The 23,934-nt window shown below is 44.4% G+C and overlaps 1 protein-coding gene across 2 annotated transcripts in view; it reads left to right on the top strand.

Moving 5' to 3' along the window:
• PolE2 (DNA polymerase epsilon subunit 2) overlaps window positions 1-274 on the top strand; it is a 149,581-nt gene extending 149,307 nt beyond the window's left edge. The window contains exon 11 of one of the 2 annotated variants that reach the window (XM_068353918.1): window positions 101-274. In XM_068353918.1, coding sequence (XP_068210019.1) covers window positions 101-193 — 93 coding nt within the window. In that variant the 3' untranslated portion in view covers window positions 194-274. The remainder of the gene's footprint in view (window positions 1-100) is intronic. The other variant, XM_068353917.1, reaches the window with a different exon arrangement.
• The last annotated feature ends 23,660 nt before the right edge of the window (window positions 275-23,934 follow it).

Here is a 23,934-nt window from a genome sequence, read left to right as displayed (position 1 = left end):
ACTCTTTTAATCTACTGACTGCACATTTTGTAAGCGATTAATCTGACTGGTCTTTCATTATTCACTATTACCAAGTGCTAAATCAATTTTTAATTTACAGGGCTCCTTCTCCAAGACAGATTTCTCCTTCAAAGTGTACTTGCCAGCATCAAAGCAGATTGAAGATAGTCAAATTGCCGATGAAGAAGATTAGTCTTATTTAGGTTAAAGCCCGTTTTCGCCTTTTTAGGTAATAAGTATCAAAGTTGTATATACATATTTTAATAAAGTATTTTAATTATTGTATTGTATACACCTACCTGATGTTACTACATTAACTTTAAAATTTAACAGAAGTAAAACCTCTTGACTCTTTACTCATTATCTTTATAATTACTAGTGATTTTTGCTTGGCTACCAATTTAGACAAAACATTTTGTTAATATATGAAGTAAATTGAGCGGTGACTTGATTAAATTAAATTAAAGTTGGAAGCAGTAAAGAGTATACACAAGCAGTAAAGCATGTGTTAGGATAGCAAATGAAGTGAGTTAGTGGTTTCCAGTGAAGATTTGGGTTGAGACAGGGATGTAAATAAAGGATGTAAAGATAAGGTTGTTCAACGTGCATGTTGATGAAGTTGTAATAGAGGTGAATGCTCAAGTGCTTAGTTGAGGATTGAAATTAGGAGATGAAAGTAATCATGAGTTGGAGGTGAATCAGTTTTGGATGATATACTGTATTGCTTGCAGGCTTGGAAGAGAAGTTGGGGCGATTAGTGAGAGAATTTAGAAGGGTGTGTGTGAGAAGGAAGTTGAGAGTTGATGTGGGTAAGAGTTAGGTTAAGAGATGCGCGAGATGGGAGGGTGGTGCTAGGTTAAATGTCATGGTGAATGGAGAGTTACTTGAGGGAGTAGATCAGTTTAAGTACTTGGGGTCTGTTGTTGCAGCAAATGGTGGAGTGGAAGCAGATGTATGTCAGAGAGTGAATAAAGGATGTAAAGTGTTTTGGGGGCACTGAAGGGAGTGGTAAAGAATACAGGGTTAGGAATGTATGTAAGGAGAGTTGTTTATGAGAAATTGATTGTGCCAATTGTGATGTATGGATCGGAGTTGTGGGGAATGAAAGCGACGGAGAGACAGAAATTGAATGTGTTTGAGGTGAAAGCTATGAGGAGTATGGCTGGTGTTTCTCGATTAGATAGACTTATGAATGAAGTAGTGAGGGTAAGAACGAGTGTAAGAAACGAATTAGCAGTTAGGGTGGTTATGAGTGTGTTGAGATAGCTTGGCCATGTAGAAAGAATGGAAAATGGCCATTTGATGGATAATGTGATGAATGGAAGAGTTGATAGGAGAAGTACAAGAGGAAGGCCGAGGTTTGGGTGGAATGAAGGAAGCTCTGGGTGATAGGTGGATAGATGTGAGAGAGGCAAAAGAGCAGGCTAGAAATAGGAGTGAGTGACGAGCGATTGTGACGCATTTTTGATAGGCCCTGCTGCTTCCTCCGGTCACCTTGGTGATCGCTGAGGTATTGGCAGTAGGGGAGTTGGCATATGAAGCTTCATTTATGGTGGATAACGGGGAAGGGTGCTGTGGCATCCTAGCAGTATCAACGAAACTCGGCTGAATCCCTCGTCAGACTGAGAGAAACAAAGAGAAGAAAAATTCCCTCTCTTTTTTTTTTTTCATATATATATATATGTGTTGGCTACCTCCCAAAACTGGGAAAAGTGCCATGATAGATAGATAGATACGTATACTCATAAGTTTTATGTTACTTGAAAAGCCGGCCGCAAAGAATTACTCAAGTTTAGGAGCTACAATATCGAGTGGTTTTCCCTTAAGATAAGATTAGATGTGTACTGTAATAGATTTTCTCAATTCTCCTCTTCAGTATTCATTGGATGTACGTCAGTTTGAGATAGGTTGAGAGCAAATGCGATTCTTTGAATAATGCAAATTATAGAAAAGACCAGATCGCTTAAAAGTTCCTGGAGAAGGGAATGTTCTACGGAATCCCAAGTTAAAATGTGCTGTGGGATTTTAGAGCCAACTAGCATTTTTGTCAAGAGGTCCAGGACTTCATCTACTATTAGTCTTTCCTCCTGAATTTTCTTGCCTGTTTCTGAGGTCTTTTTTCTAGTAGTTTCATAGTAGCTGAAACAGTTCTCTCAAAATTCACAGCCATGATTTAACGTGGGTGTCCAGTCGTAGGCAAACTTAGACTGGGCTCTTGTAAACAAAACTTACAACATCTTGGAAACTAAAGAGTTATAAGTAGCTATAGTTATTGGAAAACAAATACTGTACACAGATGCTCCTCATTTAACACGCTCCACTTTACGATTACTGTAATCAAATGTATGATACGAATTGGGTACAGTATACTGTGATTTATAAACGTCAAGGTGAACGATCTCAGGCAGCCTACTAATGATGTACAATACTGTTGGAATAATGTTTGGGTAGTTCAGTTAGAAATGCCTCTGCCTTAGTCTAGCTAACAATCAGCAAGAAGTTCATTGAGATTGTAGCGTATATTTTTTGCTGTGATATTCAAATGCCCAAGCTGATCATTCATTGGTGGTAAAAAAAATTTGGAAAACTTACTATTGAAGAGAAATTGAAAAAAATTACCTTGTACAATTGAGGTAAAATTATAACAGTCATTACTCGTGATCTGATCTTGGACTTTCTCAGTCTACAGTTACAGACAAGACTAGGATAAGGGAGGCTGTTAAATCATCTGCTTTTGTAAAACCTAACATTGATCAGGAAGAAAACTACAGCATTCATATCATGGATGGAAGATCAAATACGAAAACTCGTACTGCTTAGTCTTGACTCTATAAGGTAAGGCAAGAATGCTCTTCAAATGATTAATGAATGATACTACAACCCTGTCTGTGTTCAAATATTTACAAAAAGCTACAGTTGGTTTCAATATTTTGAGAATTTTAATACTTTCCACAATGTGAAAGTTGTAAGTGTTGATTATATTATCATCTCCTACGCCTATTGACGCAAAGGGTCTCGGTAATTCTACGCATTACAAATTCCATGAAGAGGATAAACAACATAGGTGACCACATATTCCCTTGGAATTCTCTGCTGTTTACTGGAAATTCATTTCATAGGACTCCACCAACATTAACTTTGCACTTACTGTACTATGCTCATGACCAAACTTATCAAATTCACAAATTTAAGAAGAATTCCATATTAATGGACTCTCCACAAAATTAGCCGGGCACTATCAAAGGCTTTTTCATATACCACAAATGCCATCAAAAGTGGATTTCTATATTCTAGCATTGCTGTACAATATGGCTCAAAATGAAAATTTGGTCAGTACTAATACCTTTTCTAAATCCTGCTTGTTCATTTCTCAGCTTTTCATCAATCTTTCTCTCTAGTCTCTTTAGAATAAGAATACTGTACTATATTTTCATAGCTACTGACGAAAGTGTGATGCCTCTGTAATTATTGCAATCAGTGAGGTATCCCTTTTGCTGTTTTCACCAACAATCCTAACTCCTATTCATCAGGTTTTGCCACTTCACACCACATGCTAAATAATAATCTTGTAAATATTCTGGGGGTCACTTCATTTTCAGCCAGTATCCTCTATGCAGTTATTCCATCATATCCAGGAGCTTTCCTTCTCTTGAGTGTTTTTTTATGATAGCTTCGACTTCAAACACGCATCAGCGTCAGGTATATTGATCAAATTATTCCCTTCGTATCTCCTATTCATGACCTCACTAAAGTGTTCCATCCAACGTTGTTTTTCTTCATCTTCTGTTGTTATAATGGATCCATTTCTCATTTTGATGGGTATATGCTTCTTCTTTTCCTAGTAGAGATTTCATAAATAATTCTATGATCAAATCTTACACCCTAGCCATCTCTGAATTCATAGCTTTGTCAACCACATCTGTTTTCCTGCCAAAATATTCTCTCCAGTCATTGATTATATATGAGCAATATTAGACCGAATAGAAAGACAGCTAGACTTTGGTCAATCAAGTGAGCAGGCAGGATTTAGAAGCGGGTATTCAACAACTGACTGTATCCATGTAATTAACGAGCTAGAAAAATTCAACAGAATATGTAAAACCCTCATTATGGCATCTATAGACTATGAGAAAGCTTTTAATTCTGTCAAAATTTCAGCAGCAATAACAGCCTTTCAAAGACAGGAAGTTCAGTAATCCTGAAACAACTTAAGTTTTTTCAGTGTGCCTATAAGTTTTAACAAGAATTTAGATGGGAAAAATGTTGGAATTAATATTAATTGGGAAAACTTAATAACTTAAAATTTGCAGATGACATAGTTCTATTCAGTTAATCATGGGAGGAATTGCAAAAGATGGTAGAAGATTTGAATAGAGAAAGAAGAATTATAGGACTGAAAATTAATGAGTTAAGCTAAGATAATGTTCAATGGAATTACAGAGAACAAATAAGGGTTATGGACAAACCTGTAGAGATTGTTAATGAATATGTGTACTTAGAGACAATAAGTGTTTTAATTCTTTCATTCTACCTTGATTTGAGTATTGTTCTCCTGTCTGGTGTTCAGCTGCTGATTCTCATCTCAATTTGTTGGACAGAAACTTATGGTCTATTAAATTTCTTATTCCTGATCTAGATACAGTATTAATCTTTGGCACCGTCATTCAATTAGTTCATTATATCATTATGCATGTTGCATAAGATTTCTCCTAACTGACCATCCTTTACATTTAGATCTCCCTGGACAATTCTATCTTGTTCGTAATACTAGGCAGGCAGTTAATTCTAATAGCCAGGCCTTTTCCATCATGACGCTCAATACTACACAGTATTCTAGAAGTTTTATTCCAGCTGTTACCAAGTTGTGGAATGATCTTCCTAATCGGGTGGTTGAATTAGTAGAACTTCAAAAGTTCAAAGTTGGAGCAAATGTTTTCATGTTGACCAGGCTGATATGAGTCTTTTTATAGTTTATATATGACATATCTGTTTTTGACATTGTTAATAGTTTATATGGGACATATCTGTTTTGACGTTGTTACTGTTTTTAGAATGATTTATTGTTAATTTATTCTCATCATTTATTTATTTCCTTATTTCCTTTCCTCACTGAGCTATTTTTCTCTATTGGAGCCCTTGGGCTTATAGCATCTTGCTTTTCCATCTAGGGTTGTAGCTTGGCTAGTAATAATAATAATAATCAGGACATGAGACTGAAATTAAAAGAAGAATAAGCATAGGATGAAGAGCTTTTGGTAAACAAAATGAAATTATGAAAAGTGAAATGCCATTTTCTCTAAAAAGAAAAGCATTTAGTTAGATGGTCCTACCAGTATTAACTAATGCATCAGAAACATGGAGCCTTAGTAAAGCCATGGAACATAATCAAATTAGTTACATCTCAAAGAGCTATGAAAATATAATGAGAGACAGGAAAAGGGGAACCTGGTTACAAGAACAAACTTAAGAGGATATTCTAACTATGCAAGAGAAAGAAATGTACATGGAAAGGACATATAATGATAATGACAGACAATAGTTGAACATTAAAAATAAGAGAATGCATCCTATGGATTGCAAAAGAAGCAGGGGAAGGAAAAGAAGATGGTGGATTGACAAACTAAGAAAACTTGCAAGTATAGACTGGCATAGAAAGACCACAAAAAGATGTGAATGGAAGGGCATGTCTGAGGACTTTGTCCTGCAGTAAACTAGTTATGGTTGATGATATATATATATATATATATATATATATATATATATATATATATATATATATATATATATATATATACATATATATATATATATATATATATATATATATATATATATATATATATATATATATATATATATATATATATATATAGAGAGAGAGAGAGAGAGAGAGAGAGAGAGAGAGAGAGAGGTAGGACCCCTCTCTCTCTCTCTCTCTCTCTCTCTCTCTCTCTCTCTCTCTCTATATATATATATATATATATATATATATATATATATATATATATATATATATATATATATATATATATATTTGGGCTCAAGCCATGTCGTCCTGATGGAAGGTTCCTTCAGTAGCTTCCTAAGGATATATATGACTACAGCGGATATTCCCAGAGAATTAAACTAAAGGTTTCACAGAATTTTAACTTCTGGCGCAAGTACCCATAAGGTTTCCCTATAGCATATCGTATAACAACAGGGGACGTATGCCTGACACACCACATAGCTATCTGCACCCCACATAGCGTTTACGCTTCGAGGGGGAATAGTGGCAAGTTATGGGAGGAGCCGTTACTGTTTTGGTACTCGGCGATGTCAACATCCGGTCGCCATGTTGGCCGCCATCTTGGATGACGCCACCGGAGCGCGCCATTTCCATTCCTTCTTAAGTAGTGTTTATGACCAGGTGCTTTTTCCCAGTTGTTCGCTAAGTAATTCATCATGTCGCAATCTTATGCCTCGCCTTCTTCTGGAAAGTTGTATAAATAAGCTCTAGCTATAAAGTAACTTCCTCAGTTGCACTTGCTTGGGTTACTCCTTCCTCCCTGCAACTAGCAATGTGTCTTTCAGGCTTTCTTAGCCTAGGAGTTAGTCCTCCTACTCTAGGTTAAGCTCGGGGGGTAGACTCTGTCTTATTATAGTTTGGGACGGTACATTAGTACCGTTCTTGATCTGGGCTACCTATCCTAGGTTAGGGAGCGTTCTCCTTTACCTTGGTGGCCGTTCTCATGCAGAGTCTCCTCTTTAGAAGACCCATTCTTCTCCCTCCCCACCTATCCCTTTGGTGTAGGCTTGCCTACACACCTCTGTCCTTAGTCCTACAACTCCTCCCTTGGGTGGATTGGTAGGGCTAACTTGTTCTCCTGCTAGCTGGCCGCTCTGGTACACTTACCCTTCATAGCGTTCTACGGGGGTGGTTGCCGGCGGCGGTCCTGCCGGCGGGGGATTCCCCTTCTTTGAGTGCCCTCTATCCCTCCCTTGGGTTACCACAGGCACCCGGCCACCTGCCGGCTCCCTGCCGCCGGATGTTAGGAGTATCCACTCCTATCATGAGTGCACTCTCTCCGGAGGGATGCCGGAGGGGTATAGGATCTTACCCCTTCCATCCCTCCTTACCTTTCTCTCTTTCTATCCTGGTGCCGGTCCTTTGCCGTCTCTACTGCCGGCGATAACCGCCACTACCTCAGGTGACATTCTTTCATAAGATGCCTCCCCCCTCTAAGACGTCAGCCTTCCGTGTGCCGGAGGCTGCCGCCATCCGTCGACATACCGCCGACGTCCCACCCTTCATTTTACCTAGTAACAGCCGGCCGACTTTCGGAGTCTGCCACCCGCATGCCGGCATTGATTGCCGGCAATCAAGGTATACAACCATATACATATCTATCTTATGAATTGATCCAAGACTCACCATGCCGTCAGCCTTCGGCTGCCGGAGCCGCCGCCCCCTGCCGACAAACCCGCCGCTGTGCCGGCGGTCGCCACTATGGTATTATCCTAATAGATGCTCAGTGTGTCTGCCTTGATGCCATCCACCCTGCAGGACCGGCCTCCGGTGTGCCGTCGGTCTGCCGGAACCCTCATGAGACGTTAAGGGACATGTACCCCTTCCCTGGCTGCCGGCAACATGCCGACAGTCAATATGCTGCAGCCAGATGGCTTGGCCACTTCCATATAGGTATTGTCTTACCATCCAAGATTGTGGCTATGTTGTTTGATTGCACATTACAATAATTCCAGCATACTCTGTGTATCTTAGTGCAGTCGATTGCCGGAACCTACATTTAATAAGGGGTTTATCCTATTTCCCCTCTCCCCCAGGGATCTGAGTGGTCTCAGACCCTATTACACTCTGTGGACAATTCCTGTTAGAAGCCTAGCTTGGCTCATCCATACGGATTTCCCTCATTGTGACCTTCGGGTATAAAGGAATTGTCTACGGATAAGGTTACGGTAACCGGCTGGGCGGGATTCACAAGTATGTGTATCTACTTCCTTTCCCGCTCATTAATCTTAAACATTAATATGTTCTTATATTTAAGTTATTCTTAACTTTAGATTAAGTTATCCTTAATTTTAGAGTAATGTAAGTTATTCTTATGCCTTCCATATACTCATGATCTCTTTCTTTTACAGGAGGAGTATTTGAAGTGTGAGAGTAACTTCTGCGGGGTGAAGCACCCGGACTTCTACGGGCACAAGGCGTGCCGGACCCACGCCCCCTGCGCCGCCAAGAAAGGTGACTTGAAGTATTGGGACCCGCAGAACTGTACAGTCTGCAAAAGTCTTCTTGTCGAGGCGTTCGACGATCCTCCTACTGCGGAGGCAAGGGACATTGCTAGGGAGAAGCTACGCAAATGGGTGCGTGGCTTCCAGAAGAACGCCATTGGACCGTACCTTCCCAACGAAGACTTGAGGGGCTTGCTTTTCCCAAAAGCATCCAAAGATTCAGTGGTCCCCCGTGATCAGATCCCCACCGTCCAGATCGTGGTTGAACCTGACGTAGTCATGGCACAGTCCATGCGTGAGTGCCATCTTGATTCCGACAACGTGGAACATATGTCGGAAGTGTCGGAAGAGACGGAGAAGAACCTCATGGGCGAGGAGCTCGACTATGAGGAAGATCAGGTGGAATACCCTGATTCGGAGACCGAGGTTGCTCCTGCTCCCCCAGCAACTCCTGCACCATCCGAGGAACCTGTTCCTTCGATTTCTGCCACCCCGGACCCTCTTCCATCGGCCACCCAAGAGGTCTTCAAAATGCTTGAAGCCCTCATGGACAAGAAGCTGCGAGACTCTCAGAAGCAATTCCGGACGAATCTCGTCGGCTTCAAACAACCGAAAAGGATTTCGGTTAAGGACCTCCCCACCTGCTCGGAAGCTAACCCATGGAGATACGCCGAGCATATGCCAATTACAACTGGCAAGATTTACATCAGTGAAAGGGTTGGCTCTATTTTGCCGGAAGTGGAGTTCTTCCCAAATTTCGAGGCTTATCCGGACTGTTACGTCCGGCTCAGGTCCGAACCAGCCTCAAAAGAGGAGACCGAACCAAAAGAAATGATATTGTTCGATCTCGCGAAGGCCCAAGCTATGTTAGCTCAGGCAGTGAAGAGTCGGGGTTTCACTAACTCCAAGATGCCGGCGCTTAGTAAAAAGCGTCCAACCTTCGTTGCGCCAAATTTTGCGACCTTCCCCTTCATTGAAAAGGCCTTCACAGTGGTCATAAAAGCAGTGGAGGAAGGGAAACCTTGTCCTGCACTGGAGGAGTGCAGACCCTTCTCCATTACCCTTCCCCCCGATGAGAGGCACTGGAAAGACATCCAGTCGACCTTCACGGTAGGAAAACTGGAGCCTGATGTAGCCGGTCGTCAATTCAATGAGGACCTCCCAAGGCTGAACGATCACCTCCTTCGTAGGGAACAGGATACAAAGGAGAGACTCGCCGCTTCTCTGTCCCATCAGGTACAGCTCGAACTCATGGCCGGGGATACCAGAGTTCCGGACTTTTATATGGTCCTCGCTAAGTCGGACCTGGCGACTGTAACCAAGGACCTATATAGCTTCACTAGGGCTCACAAAGCCTGTCAAGAATTCGTGTTCGCTAACGCAACGGTGAAACACGAACTCCGGAGGCTGATTTCCTCCAATATCTGGGGCAAATATCTCTTCCCATCTACCTTGGTGAAAGAGATAGTGGACAAAGCTGCCACGGAAAATAGGAACCTTCTCCATAAGTGGGGCATGTCCCGCAAGAGGAAGTCCTCTCAGGATGATGGCCCTCAGCCTAAGAGGAAAGCCTCAAAGCCCGGACCCCAGCAACGTCAACCGAGACGACAGTTTCCGGGTCCCGCTACTCCCCAAGTGGCTACGCAGCCGCAACAGACCTTTCAGTTGGTCCCCCAACTGGTGGTGTCACAGTCGCCGGTCTTCACCCCTGCATACGAGCAACACTCGACTACCTTTCGTCCCAGAGGTAGGGGCTCAGGCAGAGGTTCCGGCAGAGATTCTTCTCGCCGTCCCTCCAGAGGCAGAGGAGGAAGGGGAGCTAGCGGCTGAGGTGGCAAACCCTCGGGACACCAGAAGCAATGATGTGCTTCTGGTGGGAGGAAGACTCCGCCAATTCCAGGATCGTTGGACCTTCGATCCCTGGGCACACAGCATCGTCAAGAAGGGACTGGGCTGGAGCTGGACTCAACCACCCCCAGCCTTCCAGCAATTCTTCCAACAGTCAACCCTCTCCTGGAAGAATATGTCCTGGAACTCTTGAACAAGAAGGTGATCAGGAGGGTAAAGTCAACCAGGTTCCAAGGGAGACTCTTTTGCGTTCCCAAGAAAGACTCCGACAAACTCAGAGTCATTCTAGACTTATCCCCTCTCAACAAGTTCATTGCAAAAAACAAATTCAAGATGCTGACTCTGCAACAAATAAGGACCCTTCTGCCTCAAAGGGCCTACACGGTCTCCATAGACCTGGCGGATGCCTACTGGCACATCCCAATGAATCATTACGCTTCCTCCTACCTAGGATTTCGACTCCAAAGGAAAAGTTACGCCTTCAGGGCCATGCCCTTCGGGCTCAACGTGGCTCCACGGATCTTCACCAAGCTGGCAGACGCAATCGTCCAACAGCTACGTCTTCAGGGCGTCCAAGTGATGGCCTACCTAGACGACTGGCTAGTCTGGTCGACATCGCCCAAAGATTGTGTGAGAGCCTGCAACAAAGTCACCCAGTTCCTAGAGCATCTGGGCTTCAAGATAAACGCCGAGAAATCTCGCCTCTCTCCAGCTCAGAAGTTCCAATGGTTGGGAATCCATTGGGATCTTCAGTCACACCGCCTTTCCATCTCACAGAAGAAAAGGAAGGAAATAGCAGGGTCTGTCAGAAGGCTTCTGAAATCCAAACGGATCTCAAGACGACAGCAGGAACAAGTCCTCGGCTCTCTACAGTTCGCCTCTGTGACAAACCCAGTGCTTCGCGCACAGCTAAAGGATGCCGCGGGAGTCTGGAGATGTTTCGCATCCATCGCTCGAAGAGACCTCAAGAGACGGCTTCCAAACAGACTTCGCCTACTCTTAAAGCCGTGGTCAGAAGCAAAGGCCCTGAAAAGGTCCATCCTTCTTCAACACCCGCCTCCATCGATCAACATCCACACGGACGCTTCACTGGAGGGTTGGGGAGGTCACTCCCACCAACAACAGGTTCAAGGAACATGGTCTCCCCTATTCAAGACGTTTCACAACAACATCTTGGGCCATGGCGGTTCTTCTCACCCTGAAGAAACTCTCCCCGCCTCCCTCGATCCACATTCGTCTGACTCTGGACAACTCGGTGGTAGTCAGATGTCTCAATCGTCAGGGCTCGAGATCGCCCCAGATAAATCAGGTACTTCTTCCAATCTTTCGTTTGGCAGAAAGGAAGAAATGGCACCTGTCTGCAGTTCACCTACAAGGATTCCGTAACGTGACGGCGGACGCTCTATTGAGGACAAGCCCAATAGAGTCGGAATGGTCTCTAGACGCAAGGTCATTCTCCTTCATCTCTCACCAAGTCCTGGAACTTCAGATCGATCTCTTCGCGACGAGCGACAACAATCAACTTCCTCGATATGTGGCTCCGTACGAGGACCCCAAGGCAGAAGCAGTGGACGCCATGTCACTGGATTGGAACAGATGGTCCAGGATATATCTGTTCCCCCCTCCCAACCTTCTGCTGAAAGTCCTCTCCAAACTGAGAACCTTCAAAGGGACAGTGGCCGTAGTGGCTCCCAAGTGGCCCCGGAGCAGTTGGTACCCCCTGGTCCTGGAGCTGCAGCCAAGCTGATTCCCCTACTGGGTCCAGTTCTCTCGCAACAAGTACAGAAGTCGACTGTCTTCGCTTCATCACTGAAAGTCAGGGACCTTCATCTCATGATTTTCTCTCCTTAGCCGCAAAGAAAATGTTTGGGATCTCGAAGAAAAGCTTAGACTTCCTCGAGGAGTATAAGACTGAATCTACCAGACGGCAATACGAATCTTCCTGGAGAAAGTGGGTTTCCTTCGTCAAGGCAAAAAATCCTACGGAAATCACCATTGATTTTTGCATGTCCTTCTTCATTCAGCTTCATGGACAAGGCTTAGCGGCCAACACGATTTCCACCTGTAAATTGGCCCTGACTAGACCACTCCTATACGCCTTCCAGATTGATCTGTCCAGTGATATCTTCAATAAACTGCCAAAGGCATGCGCTAGACTACGCCCAGCACCACCACCAAAACCTATCTCCTGGTCCCTGGACAAGGTGCTCCATTTTGCTTCTAGCCTGGACAATGATTCGTGCCCTCTGAAAGACTTGACTCAAAAAGTTATCTTCCTTTTAGCTCTCGCCTCGGGAGCCCGAGTCAGTGAAATAGTGGCATTATCTAGAGAAGAGGGTCATATCCTGTTCGCTGAGACAGGAGAGCTTACCCTCTTCCCCGATCCGACGTTTCTCGCTAAGAATGAACTACCCACCAAGAGATGGGGCCCTTGGAGAATCTGCCCCCTGAAGGAAGATGTCTCTCTATGCCCAGTGGAGAGTCTTAAGGTCTATCTTCGAAGAACTTAAGACTTCGGTGGAGGACAACTCTTCAAAGGAGAAACATCGGGTAGCGACCTGTCACTGAAACAACTAAGAGCGAAAATCACCTACTGTACTTCATTCGCAGAGCGGATCCTGACACTACACCCGCAGGTCACGATCCTAGAAAAGTCACTTCTCTGAACTTCTTCCAGAGTATGGATTTCGAAAGCCTCAAGGGCTTTACAGGCTGGAAATCATCGCGCGTTTTCTTCAAGCACTACGCAAAACAAGTGCACGAAGTGAAGCATTTCGTGGTAGCCGCAGGTAGTGTTATGAAACCTGCTGTTTAACTCTGCATAGAACGGTGAGTTACTTGGGACTTTAACTCTACGGGTGCCTGTGTTGACCCTTTCGTGATACATAGTGATTTCATGGACACTTAGTGTTTCTAATAGACTGTTCTTACCAAGGTGAAATGTCATAGACTTTACATGAGTGCCACATGCCCTAGGGCATGATGTGTTTCCTTTGAATTTTTGTAAAAGACTGGCGTTCCTCTGGAACTTATGTTTTTAAAAGTGAATTTTCCTTTCAGATTCAAGATTAAAGTCTTTATTTTCTATGTACATTATTCTTTTATTATTGTAAATAAAATCTATATTCATTATTGTAATTACTGCCATAATTATCTGCAATCCTAGAAATAAGATGTCTATTTTATTTCATGTGCGTCTCTCTTCGCTCCTATTCTTTATCAAGAAATATACGATTGTTATAGTTTCATTTACCCCCTTTCCCTGAAGAACAAGAAAGAATAATATAAGTACAGTAATTATGTTATATGCTAACTCATGCCTTGATAATGTTCCTATTCGAATATTAACCTTTGCCCTGTCTCCGAGACCAGACCGATCTCTCCCCCAGGGGGAGTAGTAAATGTTATTTACTTACCTATGCTTGATAATATTCCTACCCGAATATTAACCTTTGTCTTGTCTCAGAGTCCAGCGTGAACTCTCCGCAGGGTGAGTAGCTCTTCAATAATCGCTTCGAGATGTTCCTATTGTCCACCAGGACTTCCCTGCCAGGGGGGCAGGAAGCTAGTTCATCATAGAATCTCTGGTAAGGACATGTTCTATAATACTGTTCGAAGCCCTTGGCACTTGGATGAAAAGGGGAAAAATTCCCCGATACATTAATTCTCTGGTACACTTCCATCAGGACGTCATGGCTTGAGCCCAAAAAACGGATTTTGAGTGAAGCGAAAAATCTATTTTTGGGTGAGATAGCCATGACGTCCTGATGGACCCTCCCGTCTATTCTACTTCAGCCTTTCAGGCCCCTCCCTGACGTGCTGTATCATGGAGCTTAGCAGAAGCTGAGCTCAGGATGAGGACGGACGTAACGTCATTTAGCAATGGCGCCCGTTTGTTTATGTCTCGAGTACCAAAAGCAGCCACGGATGAGAGTAACTGTGGAACGGCCCCTCAGTTACTCAGCCACCTTTCCATGTCGAAGTGTTAACTCTGTATGGGGTGTAGATAGCTATGTGGCATGTTAATACATGCGTCCCCTGTTGATATACGATATCCTAGAGGGAAACCTTTAGGGTACTCGCACCAGAAGTTTGAATTCTGTGATAACCTTTAGTTTAATTCTCTGGGAATATCCATTGTAGTTAAATATACCCTAGGAAGCTACTGAAGGAACCTTCCATCAGGACGCCATGGCTATCTCACCCAAAAATAGATTTTTCGCTTCGCTCAAAATCCGTTTTCGGTGATCTTGGTAGTCGACTCCCTCGCCCCTCACCTAACGTAGGGCCGTGTATACTTCCTATCCTCCCCAGTTACCTTACCCAAGGTATCTCCTCCCTCTGAGGTAGCCTAGGCTACATCCTAGCCCCCCTTACCTCGAATCGTATTTGAGTAGGGTTAGGCTAGGATTTTCTTTCCCCACTCCTAGCCATAGCACATGAGCTTTGAGTTTGGGACAAAACCTCAGAGTACCTGTCGTTCACCCCCAGCTCCCCCTCTAGGTGAATGAACTCTCCTTTTGGGGCCTTGCTGGTTGGCAAAGGTGGAAGTGCTCTGCCTTTCCCCCTAGTCCACACTTGGTAGGGTTTCGACCCTTTCTTCCCTGTGACCTAGCGACCTGTCCTACACCTGTCTTCCCTGGTTCGGGACTCGCTTCCCTAGCCTAGGTTAGGCAGGCCAGGGGATTCTGTTTCTTTATAGTTTAGGACAGCACACTAGTGCTGTACCTTCTCTGAACTAACCTACCCTAGGGTGGAGAATGAAGTCTCCTACACCTGGGATAGGGCTGGTTCCGGAACAGAAACCCCCTCTCCCCTGGGGCGTTGGTGAAGGCTACGCTTTCCCCCACACACCCCCTCAGGACTCTCGCCCCTCCCCCCTCTGTCCTTTTGTGTTGGCCTAGCCATCACACCCCTGTCTGCCGTCCTACAACTCCACCGTGTGCTGGCGGGTTGTGGGTTCGGGTTGGTCCCTTCGTGGGTGAGTCTGAGCTGCTACGCTTCCCGCATATAGTCGAACTATGGGATAGCCAAGTGATCGGTCTGCCGGCGTGGGACCTCCCTATCGTAGAGTGTTCTCCGGTCCTCCCTTGGGCCGCCACCCTCAATTCCTGCCGACTGCCGGCTCTGTTGCGGATGGATGAAAGATTGCCCCCTTCTCTTTCATTTGAACACTCCATGACCCTCGTCCCACATCCGTTTAATTCTGGACAGCGCCGTTGTGGTCAGATGTCTCAACCGTCAGGGCTCAAGATCGCCCCAACTCAACCAAGTGTTTCTGCCCATCTTCCGCCTTGCGGAAAAGAAGAGATGGCACCTCTCAGCAGTTCACCTTCAAGGATTCCGCAACGTGACGGCGGATGCTCTATCAAGGACAACCCTGATAGAGTCAGAATGGTCCCTAGACGCAGACTCATTTTCCTTCATCTCTCGCCAAGTCCCGGAACTGCAGATCGACCTCTTCGCGACGAGCAACAACAAATAACTTCCTCGTTACGTGGCCCCTTACGAGGACCCCAGAGCGGAAGCAGTGGACACCATGTCCCTGGATTGGAACAGATGGTCCAAGATTTATCTGTTCTCTCCACCCAACCTTCTGCTGAAAGTCCTCACCAAGCTGAGAACCTTCCAAGGCACAGCAGCCCTAGTGGCACCCAAGTGGCCATGGAGCAACTGGTTCCCTCTAATCCTGGAGTTACAACCCAAGATAATTCCCCTGCCGGACCCAGTTCTATACCAACAAGTTCAGAAGTCGACTGTCTTCGCTTCATCAAGGAAAACCAGAGACCTACATCTCATGATTTTCTCTCCCTAGCCATTAAGAAGAGGTTTGGGATCTCGAAGAAAAGTTTGGACTTCCTAGAGGAATACAAAACTAAATCTACCAGAAGGCAATACGAGTCTTCCTGGAAGAAATGGGTGTCCTTCGTCAAGGCTAAAAATCCTACGGAAATCTCTATAGATTTTTCTCTGTCCTTCTTTATTCACCTTCATGGACAGGGCTTTGCAGCCAACACGATTACTACCTGCAAATCGGTCTTGACAAGACCACTACTCTATGCCTTCCAGATCGACCTGTCCGACGACATCTTTAACAAGCTGCCAAAGGCATGTGCTAGACTCCGTCCTGCACCTCCTCCGAGACCTATCTCCTGGTCTCTAGACAAGGTACTCCAGTTTGCCTCAAGTCTGGACAACGAGTCTTGCCCTCTGAAAGAGGACCAGATACAGTTTGCTGACAAAGGCGAACTTACTCTCTTTCCTGACCCAACGTTTCTCGCCAAGAACGAGCTTCCCACCAAACGGTGGGGCCCCTGGAGAATCTGCCCCCTGAAGGAAGATGTCTCTCTATGCCCAGTAGAGAGTCTAAAGGTCTATCTTCGAAGAGCTTCAGACTTTGGCGGAGGACAGCTCTTTAAAGGAGAAACATCAGGGTCTGATTTGTCACTCAAACAACTAAAGGCGAAGATCGCCTACTTTATTCGCAGATCGGATCCTGACAGTACACCCGCAGGTCATGATCCCAGGAAAGTCGCCTCTTCCCTGAATTTCTTCCAGACGATGGACTTCGAGAGTCTTCGTTCCTTCACAGGCTGGAAATCAACGAGAGTGTTTTTCAAACACTACGCAAAGCAGGTGCATGAGTTGCGACGCCATGTAGTGGCAGCAGGTAGCGTGCTAAAACCTGCTGCTTAGTGCTGCATAGAACAGTGAGTTATTCGGGACTCTAACTCCATGGGTGCCTGTGTTGACCCCAGTGCGAAACATAGTGAATTTAAGTATCACCTTGTGACGCTAAAGACTGTTCTTCTACAAGGTGAAGTAACATAGACTGTAACATGTGCGCCACATGTTTTAACATGAAGTGTATATAAGACTTTCTAGAAAGACTTTATAGTTCCTCTGGAACTTATGTGTGCTATGGCAAGTTTTCCCTTTCAGATTCCACACCCACTTCTTTTGATGTCTTTAGTCTATGTTTTTAATTGCATTGATTATTGTAAAAAAAAAAATCTACCTATTTCATGCTAATCCTGTTTTAATGAATAAAAGAGTATTAGGTTACCCTGTGCGTCTCATTTCTCCCTCTCTTTCTCATGAAATGAAATACTTTTACAGACTTTTATTACCCTTAGTTTTGATATTTTATGAACAATGCTATAAATTTGTTCTCTTGATGCATGCTCATCTAGATTAAAGTAACTTGTTCCAACACGAGTATACTTAACTTCTTTATCTGGCCCTGGGACCGGCATATATCTCCGAGACTAGGTGAGTTCCTCTATCAAGCAACTTCAAGATGTTATTTCTGTCCATTTAGGACTTCCCTGCCAGCGGGCAGGAAGCAGTAACATGGTATATGCTTATCTGAGGTGGCATGTGACATATGCCACAGGTCTCTGTGGTCACCAGACCAAAGGAATATTGTTTAGAAGTCTAAAGGCACTACAAAAAAGGGAAGAATCCACGATACATTAGTTCTCTGGTACACTTCCATCAGGACGACATGGCTTGAGCCCAAAAAATGGATTTTGAGCGAAGCGAAGAATCTATTTTTGGGTGAGAATGGCCATGACGTCCTGATGGAAGGTTCCTTTAGTTGCTTCCCAAGGGTATATATGACTACAGTGATATTCCCAGTGAATCAAACCAAAGGTTTCACAGAATTCTAACTTCTGGCGCGAGTACCCTTAAGATTTACTCTCAAGGATATTGTATATAATCAGGGGATGTATTCTTGACACGCCACATGGCAATCTGCACCCCGAATAGCCTTTACGCTTCGAGGGGGATACGTGGCAGAATCAGAAGGGTAGCAGCATCAGAGGTTACCCTAGTTCCCCTACTACTATCGAGTATCACAACCGCGCCAATTCCCTCTGGCGGTCATTCCTTATAGAGTTGAGTATGGTGCTACAGATACAGTAGTTTAGGATGGGAACTGTGAAGATCTTTTCTTTAGAAAAGAAGGGTGGGTCCATCAGGATGTCATGGCCATCTCATCCAAAAATAGATTCTTCGCTTCGCTCAAAATCCGTTTTTTGGGCTCAAGCCAGGACGTCCTGATGGAACCATACCAGAGAATTAACGTATCTGTGGATTTTCATCAGTGCCTTAACCTTGGGACAATATTTCTATGGCCAAAAGGGCCAATTGAGACAAATGACGTTACCGTTATCCATCATTATCACTAAGCATAATAATGTTAGTGCTTCCTGCCCCCTGTAGGGAAGTCATTTTTAGACGTCAGAAAAGGGGCCTCAAGGTAGCATGTATTGTATGAACAAACATAAACATGCAATTGTTGGGCGAATTAGGACGCAACTGCATTTTAATGGACATTTATTCCTAATAATGACTACATGGTAAATGAATGTCGCATGATAAGGAAATTATATAAGAGACATATACAGAAATTAATGTTCCCTTTTTTGAAAGGGGAAAATTGATGAGTGCCACTCTCAGACTGAAGAAAAGCTCTTTTAACAAGACTTTTCTTTATAATTTCTGTACATGAAATAGTCTAACAACACTGTGTACTATGTACACATGGCACTAGTGGTATCCGTATAATTTCACACCTGAGATTCTGAACAGATTTGGTGTTACCATGGCAACACTTATTCAAAGGGAGGTCAAACGAAAAATGCTGACCCCTTCTCCTTTTAATTGATAGTCCCAATCAATTTACTGTTCATCGCAAAGCTAGACGACAGGGTCCAAAATAGCACCTGCCGCCACCACATAATGCTTCAATCCATAGACTTGCTTAGCATAGTGTCTGTAAGACACACTGGACAACCTCCGATCAGTAAATGAGCGAAGAGGCTGAAGTCCACACACTGAAAGGCTCAGTGATGAAGCAACTTTTCTCGGATCTTAATCTGCAGGAGTACTGTCAGGATCCGCTCGGTAAATAAGGTAGGTGAGCTTCATCCTCAGTTATAGGGATAGTTTGATCCAAAGTTTTCTCCTGTAAAGAGCTGTTTCTCCTGAAGTCTGAAGTTCTATGAAGATAGACCTTAGACATGCTAGCAGACCTAGAGAGACATCTTCCTTCAGAGGGTAGATTCTCCAGGAACCCCACCTCTTAGTGGGTAGGTCGTCCTTAGTGAGAAAGGTGGGATCAGGAAAGAGATGCAGTTCTCCCACTTAATGTGGCCCTCATCCCCAGATAGGGCCACTATTTCACTAGCTCTAGCCCCAGAGGCTATAGCGAATCGAAAAATAACCTTTCAGGTTAGATGCTTGAGGGAACAATCCTCATTGTTCACAGGTGAGGCATAATGTAGGACCTTGTCCAAAGACCATGAGATGGGGTTTAGTGGCGCTGCAGGCCTAAGCCTGCACATGTTTCCGGAATCTTATTAAAGATTTCATTCGTCAGATCCATTTAAACGGCATATAGAAGAGGTCTAGTTGGGGCTGACTTGCACATAGATATTGGTCCATGGATCCAAAGATCCAATCAAGTGACCTCTCTCGCAAAGTCAACCCTACCCTTGGTGCTTACTCAAGGGTTTATATGGGGACAAGGCCGAAGAACTAGACTTCTCATAGTATCCAAGGATACAGAGCCTCCTTTCTCAAAGGCCATCATGCTGTTAGCCGCCAGACCTTGAATATAGGGGTGGACAGAGAAGCTTGCTTTTGGTCCCTATTGCTTTACAAAGCAGCTTACTTTTCCCAAGAAGACTCGTATTGTCTTCTAGTTGACTAGACTTGTATTCTTCAAGGAATTCTATTTTGCCTTTTGAGATCCCAGTCTTTTCCCTAAGCGTTAAGGGCAAGGAATTCATAATATGAAGGGATCAGGTGTACTGTGATAAATCGAAGGCAGAAAACCTCTGAACCTCCTGGATAATCCTAGGTGCATGACTAGGACCAGCCTCAGCCCCAGTTCCTTCATTACAGGGAACGGGGTGTTCTTGGGCTACCTGGGAGCCAACAGAGCCCCTCTTCTCTGGAAGGGTCTCAACATGTAGAGGGCCTTCCAGAGGAAATTTGATGGGCTGAACAGGAATTTCTAAGTCCATCACTTCTATTATTATTATTATTATTACTTACTAAGCTACAACCCTAGTTGGAAAAGCAGTATGCTATAAGCCCAGGGGCTCCAACAGGGAAAATAGCTCAGTGCGGAAAGGAAAAAAGGAAAATAAAATATTCTAAGAAGAGTAACAACAATAAATATCTCCTATATAAACTATAAAAACTTTAACAAAACAAGAGGAAGAGAAATAAGATAGGAGAGTGTGCTCGAGTGTACCCTCAAGCAAGAGAACTCTAACCCAAGACAGTGAAAGGCCATGGTACAGAGGCTATGGCACTACCCAAGACTAGAGAACAGTGGTTTGATTTTGGAGTGTCCTTCTCCTAGAAGAGCTGCTTACCATAGCTAAAGAGTCTCTTCTACCCTTACCAAGAGGAAAGTGGCACTGAACAAGTACAGTGCAGTAACCCCTTGGGTGATGAAGAATTGTTTGGTAATCTGTGTTGTCAGGTGTATGAGGATAGAGGAGAATATGTAAAGAATATGCCAGACTATTCAGTGTGTATGTAGGCAAAGGGAAAATGAACCGTAACCAGAGAGGAGGATCCAATGTAGTACTGTCTGGCCAGTCAAAAGACCCCATAACTCTCTAGCGGTAGTATCTCAACGGGTGGCTGGTGCATTCTAGAGACATGATGTCTGTTACCTCCACTAGAGGATCCTCGTATGGGGCTATATATCGAGATAGTATCTTGATGACGCTCGTGATGAAGAGAACGATCTGCAGCTCGGGGACTTGTTCCCATCTGGGAGGGAATGGGTCTGGGTCCGTGTACCATTCCAACTCTATTGGGTTGAACTCGAGAATAGCATCCGCTGTCACCTTGGGGATCATTTATAAACGAGCTGCTGATAGGCGCCATTCCCTTAAGGAAGGGATGGCTAACATTCCCTTATGAAATGAGATGTCCCTTATCCTCGACAGTTTCGACGCCTCATTATCGATTTGATGCCCCAGATCAGCCTGAGGAGGTCTGATCTATGTGGAGAGAGTTTCTCCAACCATTACAGGGCTAAAATGGACTATGGGCCCATGGCCTTTGGTCATTGTAGGGTAAGCGAAGAGGGAATGACCATCATTGGTCCTATTAGATCTCTTCGAGCGTTTGATGCGTATCTTCTCCAGCCTCTTAACGCATCTTACAGCTGTGCACATAGCACTGGATCTGTCATTATCGTGAACGGGAGAGAGTTCAAAACTCCTCCCTGTTAGCGTCATGGAATCCTGACTGATTACAATAGTCTCTTGATAGACCTTACGATCTCCTTTTACATCCCCAAGGGGAAGGAGCGTTAGGGTGACCGCAGGTTTCAATGATTTTAAAAAACATTGAAGCCCCTGAGCTGGAAAGAATCGAGACTTCTTGAAGTTATTTTGCATCTCCGATGTTCCGGGGCCGGATCATCTCCATGGATGCTCATAGACAGTCATTTCGGGTGCTGCCCACCCCAGCCTGTCGTCCAGGGCCATTGTTGCCTGAACTCTTTCTAGGCTTGGTTTCGCTTGACTGTGTCTGCTAATTCCGTGAAGGTCCTAGGTTTGAATCTAGTCTGACGAGAATCTTGTCTAGGATATATGTTATCTTCTGTAACTTGGATCCTAGGTAGGAGTGGAGGGGGTGACTGACTGGAAGTTGCCGTTAGACATCTTTCAGGTCTGGCCAGACTGTCAACACCCCGTACTGAATAAGTTCCCTATGTTCAGAAGGATTAACATTCTGAACTTGCTATGTTATTGGAACTTGTTGAGTGGCACCAAGTCCAGAATGACTCAGAGTTTTCTTGAGTCCTTCACGTGAACACTAAACAGCCTTCCTTGGAAATCGATGAACTCTACTTTCCTTAGCGCTAGAATGCTCTAGAGCCCTAAGGTACACCCTTCCAGGGGATTTGGAATGTAGGAAGAGTTGAGGAAAAGATGGTGGAGGTATGTCCATTTCCATTCTAGTCTCATCTTGGTTAGGCCTTGGACCCATGGATCGAAGGTCCAGCAATCCAGGAGGAACTTCCCTCCTACCAGAAGCGTCTGTTTGCTTCGCATGATCAGAAGGTGTACATATCTGACCGTCTGTGGAACAACGGTCATTGTAACTTTGGGATGCTGTTTAGCATCCTAAGGAGAACTAAGAAACCTTCCCGTCCTCCTTTTAGGTCATACCTGACCTTTTGTCTATATCAGCTTCTCAGTGTTTCACTGTAATAGAAGATTCCTTTCTATTGTACAAAGCTTAGGATAAATACGCTGGAAAAGAATAGGAGAGACACATATGTGTGAATCCTTCCAGCCAACTGCTGTGGCCCTCCTAATTATTGATTCTAGGGCATCCCCTTTTAAAAGGAGCCCGATGGAAGATTCTAGCCCATAAGGATAGAGTAGCGTAAGCAGTGCCTACATCCATGGAATTAATAATGAGAATCAAAGAGGCTGATGAAGAGTCGGCATAAGGAAAAAAAGGAGGGGGGGAGTGTATCCCCCCAAATCAGGTAGGTCTCGGCAAGAGATTATTCTTAGAAGCACAGCGTACTGGAAAACCATTCTATTGTATGGTTATGTACCAAAGATTTCTGTCTGTGATATGGTCCTATACTACAGATGTACAGGGTATTGAATACACCTATACAACTGGCATATTACCGTCAAGGCTAGTACTTGGGCGTAAGTTAACTGGCCCAGTACTTCAGTACCAATATGGCTAGCAGTTCTCCGGCATGTCATTGACTTGTCAGCTGTCAGCGGGTCGCTGACAGAAGTCACATCATCCTAGCCAGTATTCAATGTGACTGGGTAGTGGTGAAAACTAAACGCTTAGTCAGCAGCCCTCTGAACCATTGGCGACCCCCGGGCCGTCGGCAGTCCGCCGGTTATCGGCGGGCTGCCGATTGAAGACATACCAACTCAGCTATTGACTAAGTGGTGACCAAGGGCACACACTGCCGGCTCTCGGCGGCGGAGTCAGATGTGACAGTGAATCAATGACTGCCGTCGTTGTTATCACTACAAGGTGTGGCCTGATTGTAATGTCTCTGCCTGGTGTTTGCCAGTCGGGGGTTCGAGTCTTGCTCAGATTCATTAGGGCCGTTAGTATCTGTGACCTTACCACCCTTGTGAGGTAAGGTTGGGGGTTTTGGGGAGCTTGAAGACCTTAAAACCTTTAAAAGAAACACTAAATTGCCAGTTATCGCAATGAATAGGTGAAATCTTCGGTCCAATTCCCGTAGAGTTTCCGATTTTTTGCGAGTTCGCAACTGAACCGCATTTTTGTGATAACATCTGAAACCAAACCAACCGTAGTTCGACAGCTTGAAACTGCCATCATGTATGCACTGGCAGCGAGAGGGGGGAGGGTACCTCTATCCTCACCTCCTCTCCTCGAATTGGAGTGGAGAAAGGAGGGATAGGGGACAGGATGTCCTTTAGAAAGCTGTAAAATAGGTAGGTATGGTTTCAGAGAGATTTTAGAAATCTCACACCCAAATGTGTAAATGTTAAGAGCTGTATACCAGATTCTATTAACTTGGGTTTTTCGAGACCTTCGACAGTAAGGTCTGGCCTACTTACAGGTCAAAGGGTCTCAGACGGGGTTGGGGATTTGGAAATAATATTTCTGGGGGCATGAACCTGCATGTATTATGTCCGTGAAAATACTCACTCTTATAACTGCAAAAGACTGCGATGCATCATCTGGTGTCCCTCCTGTAAGGAAAGGAGAAAAAAATGAGTATTCAATTGATTAGCACACTGATAAACAATTTGCAAGAATCATCTCTTGACAAAAATAGCTTAGGACAGAAAGCTATAA

Source organism: Palaemon carinicauda, chromosome 30 (assembly GCF_036898095.1).
Source record: "Palaemon carinicauda isolate YSFRI2023 chromosome 30, ASM3689809v2, whole genome shotgun sequence".
NCBI classification, from domain to species: domain Eukaryota; kingdom Metazoa; phylum Arthropoda; class Malacostraca; order Decapoda; family Palaemonidae; genus Palaemon; species Palaemon carinicauda.
This window is presented reverse-complemented; position numbering and strand designations above follow the sequence as displayed.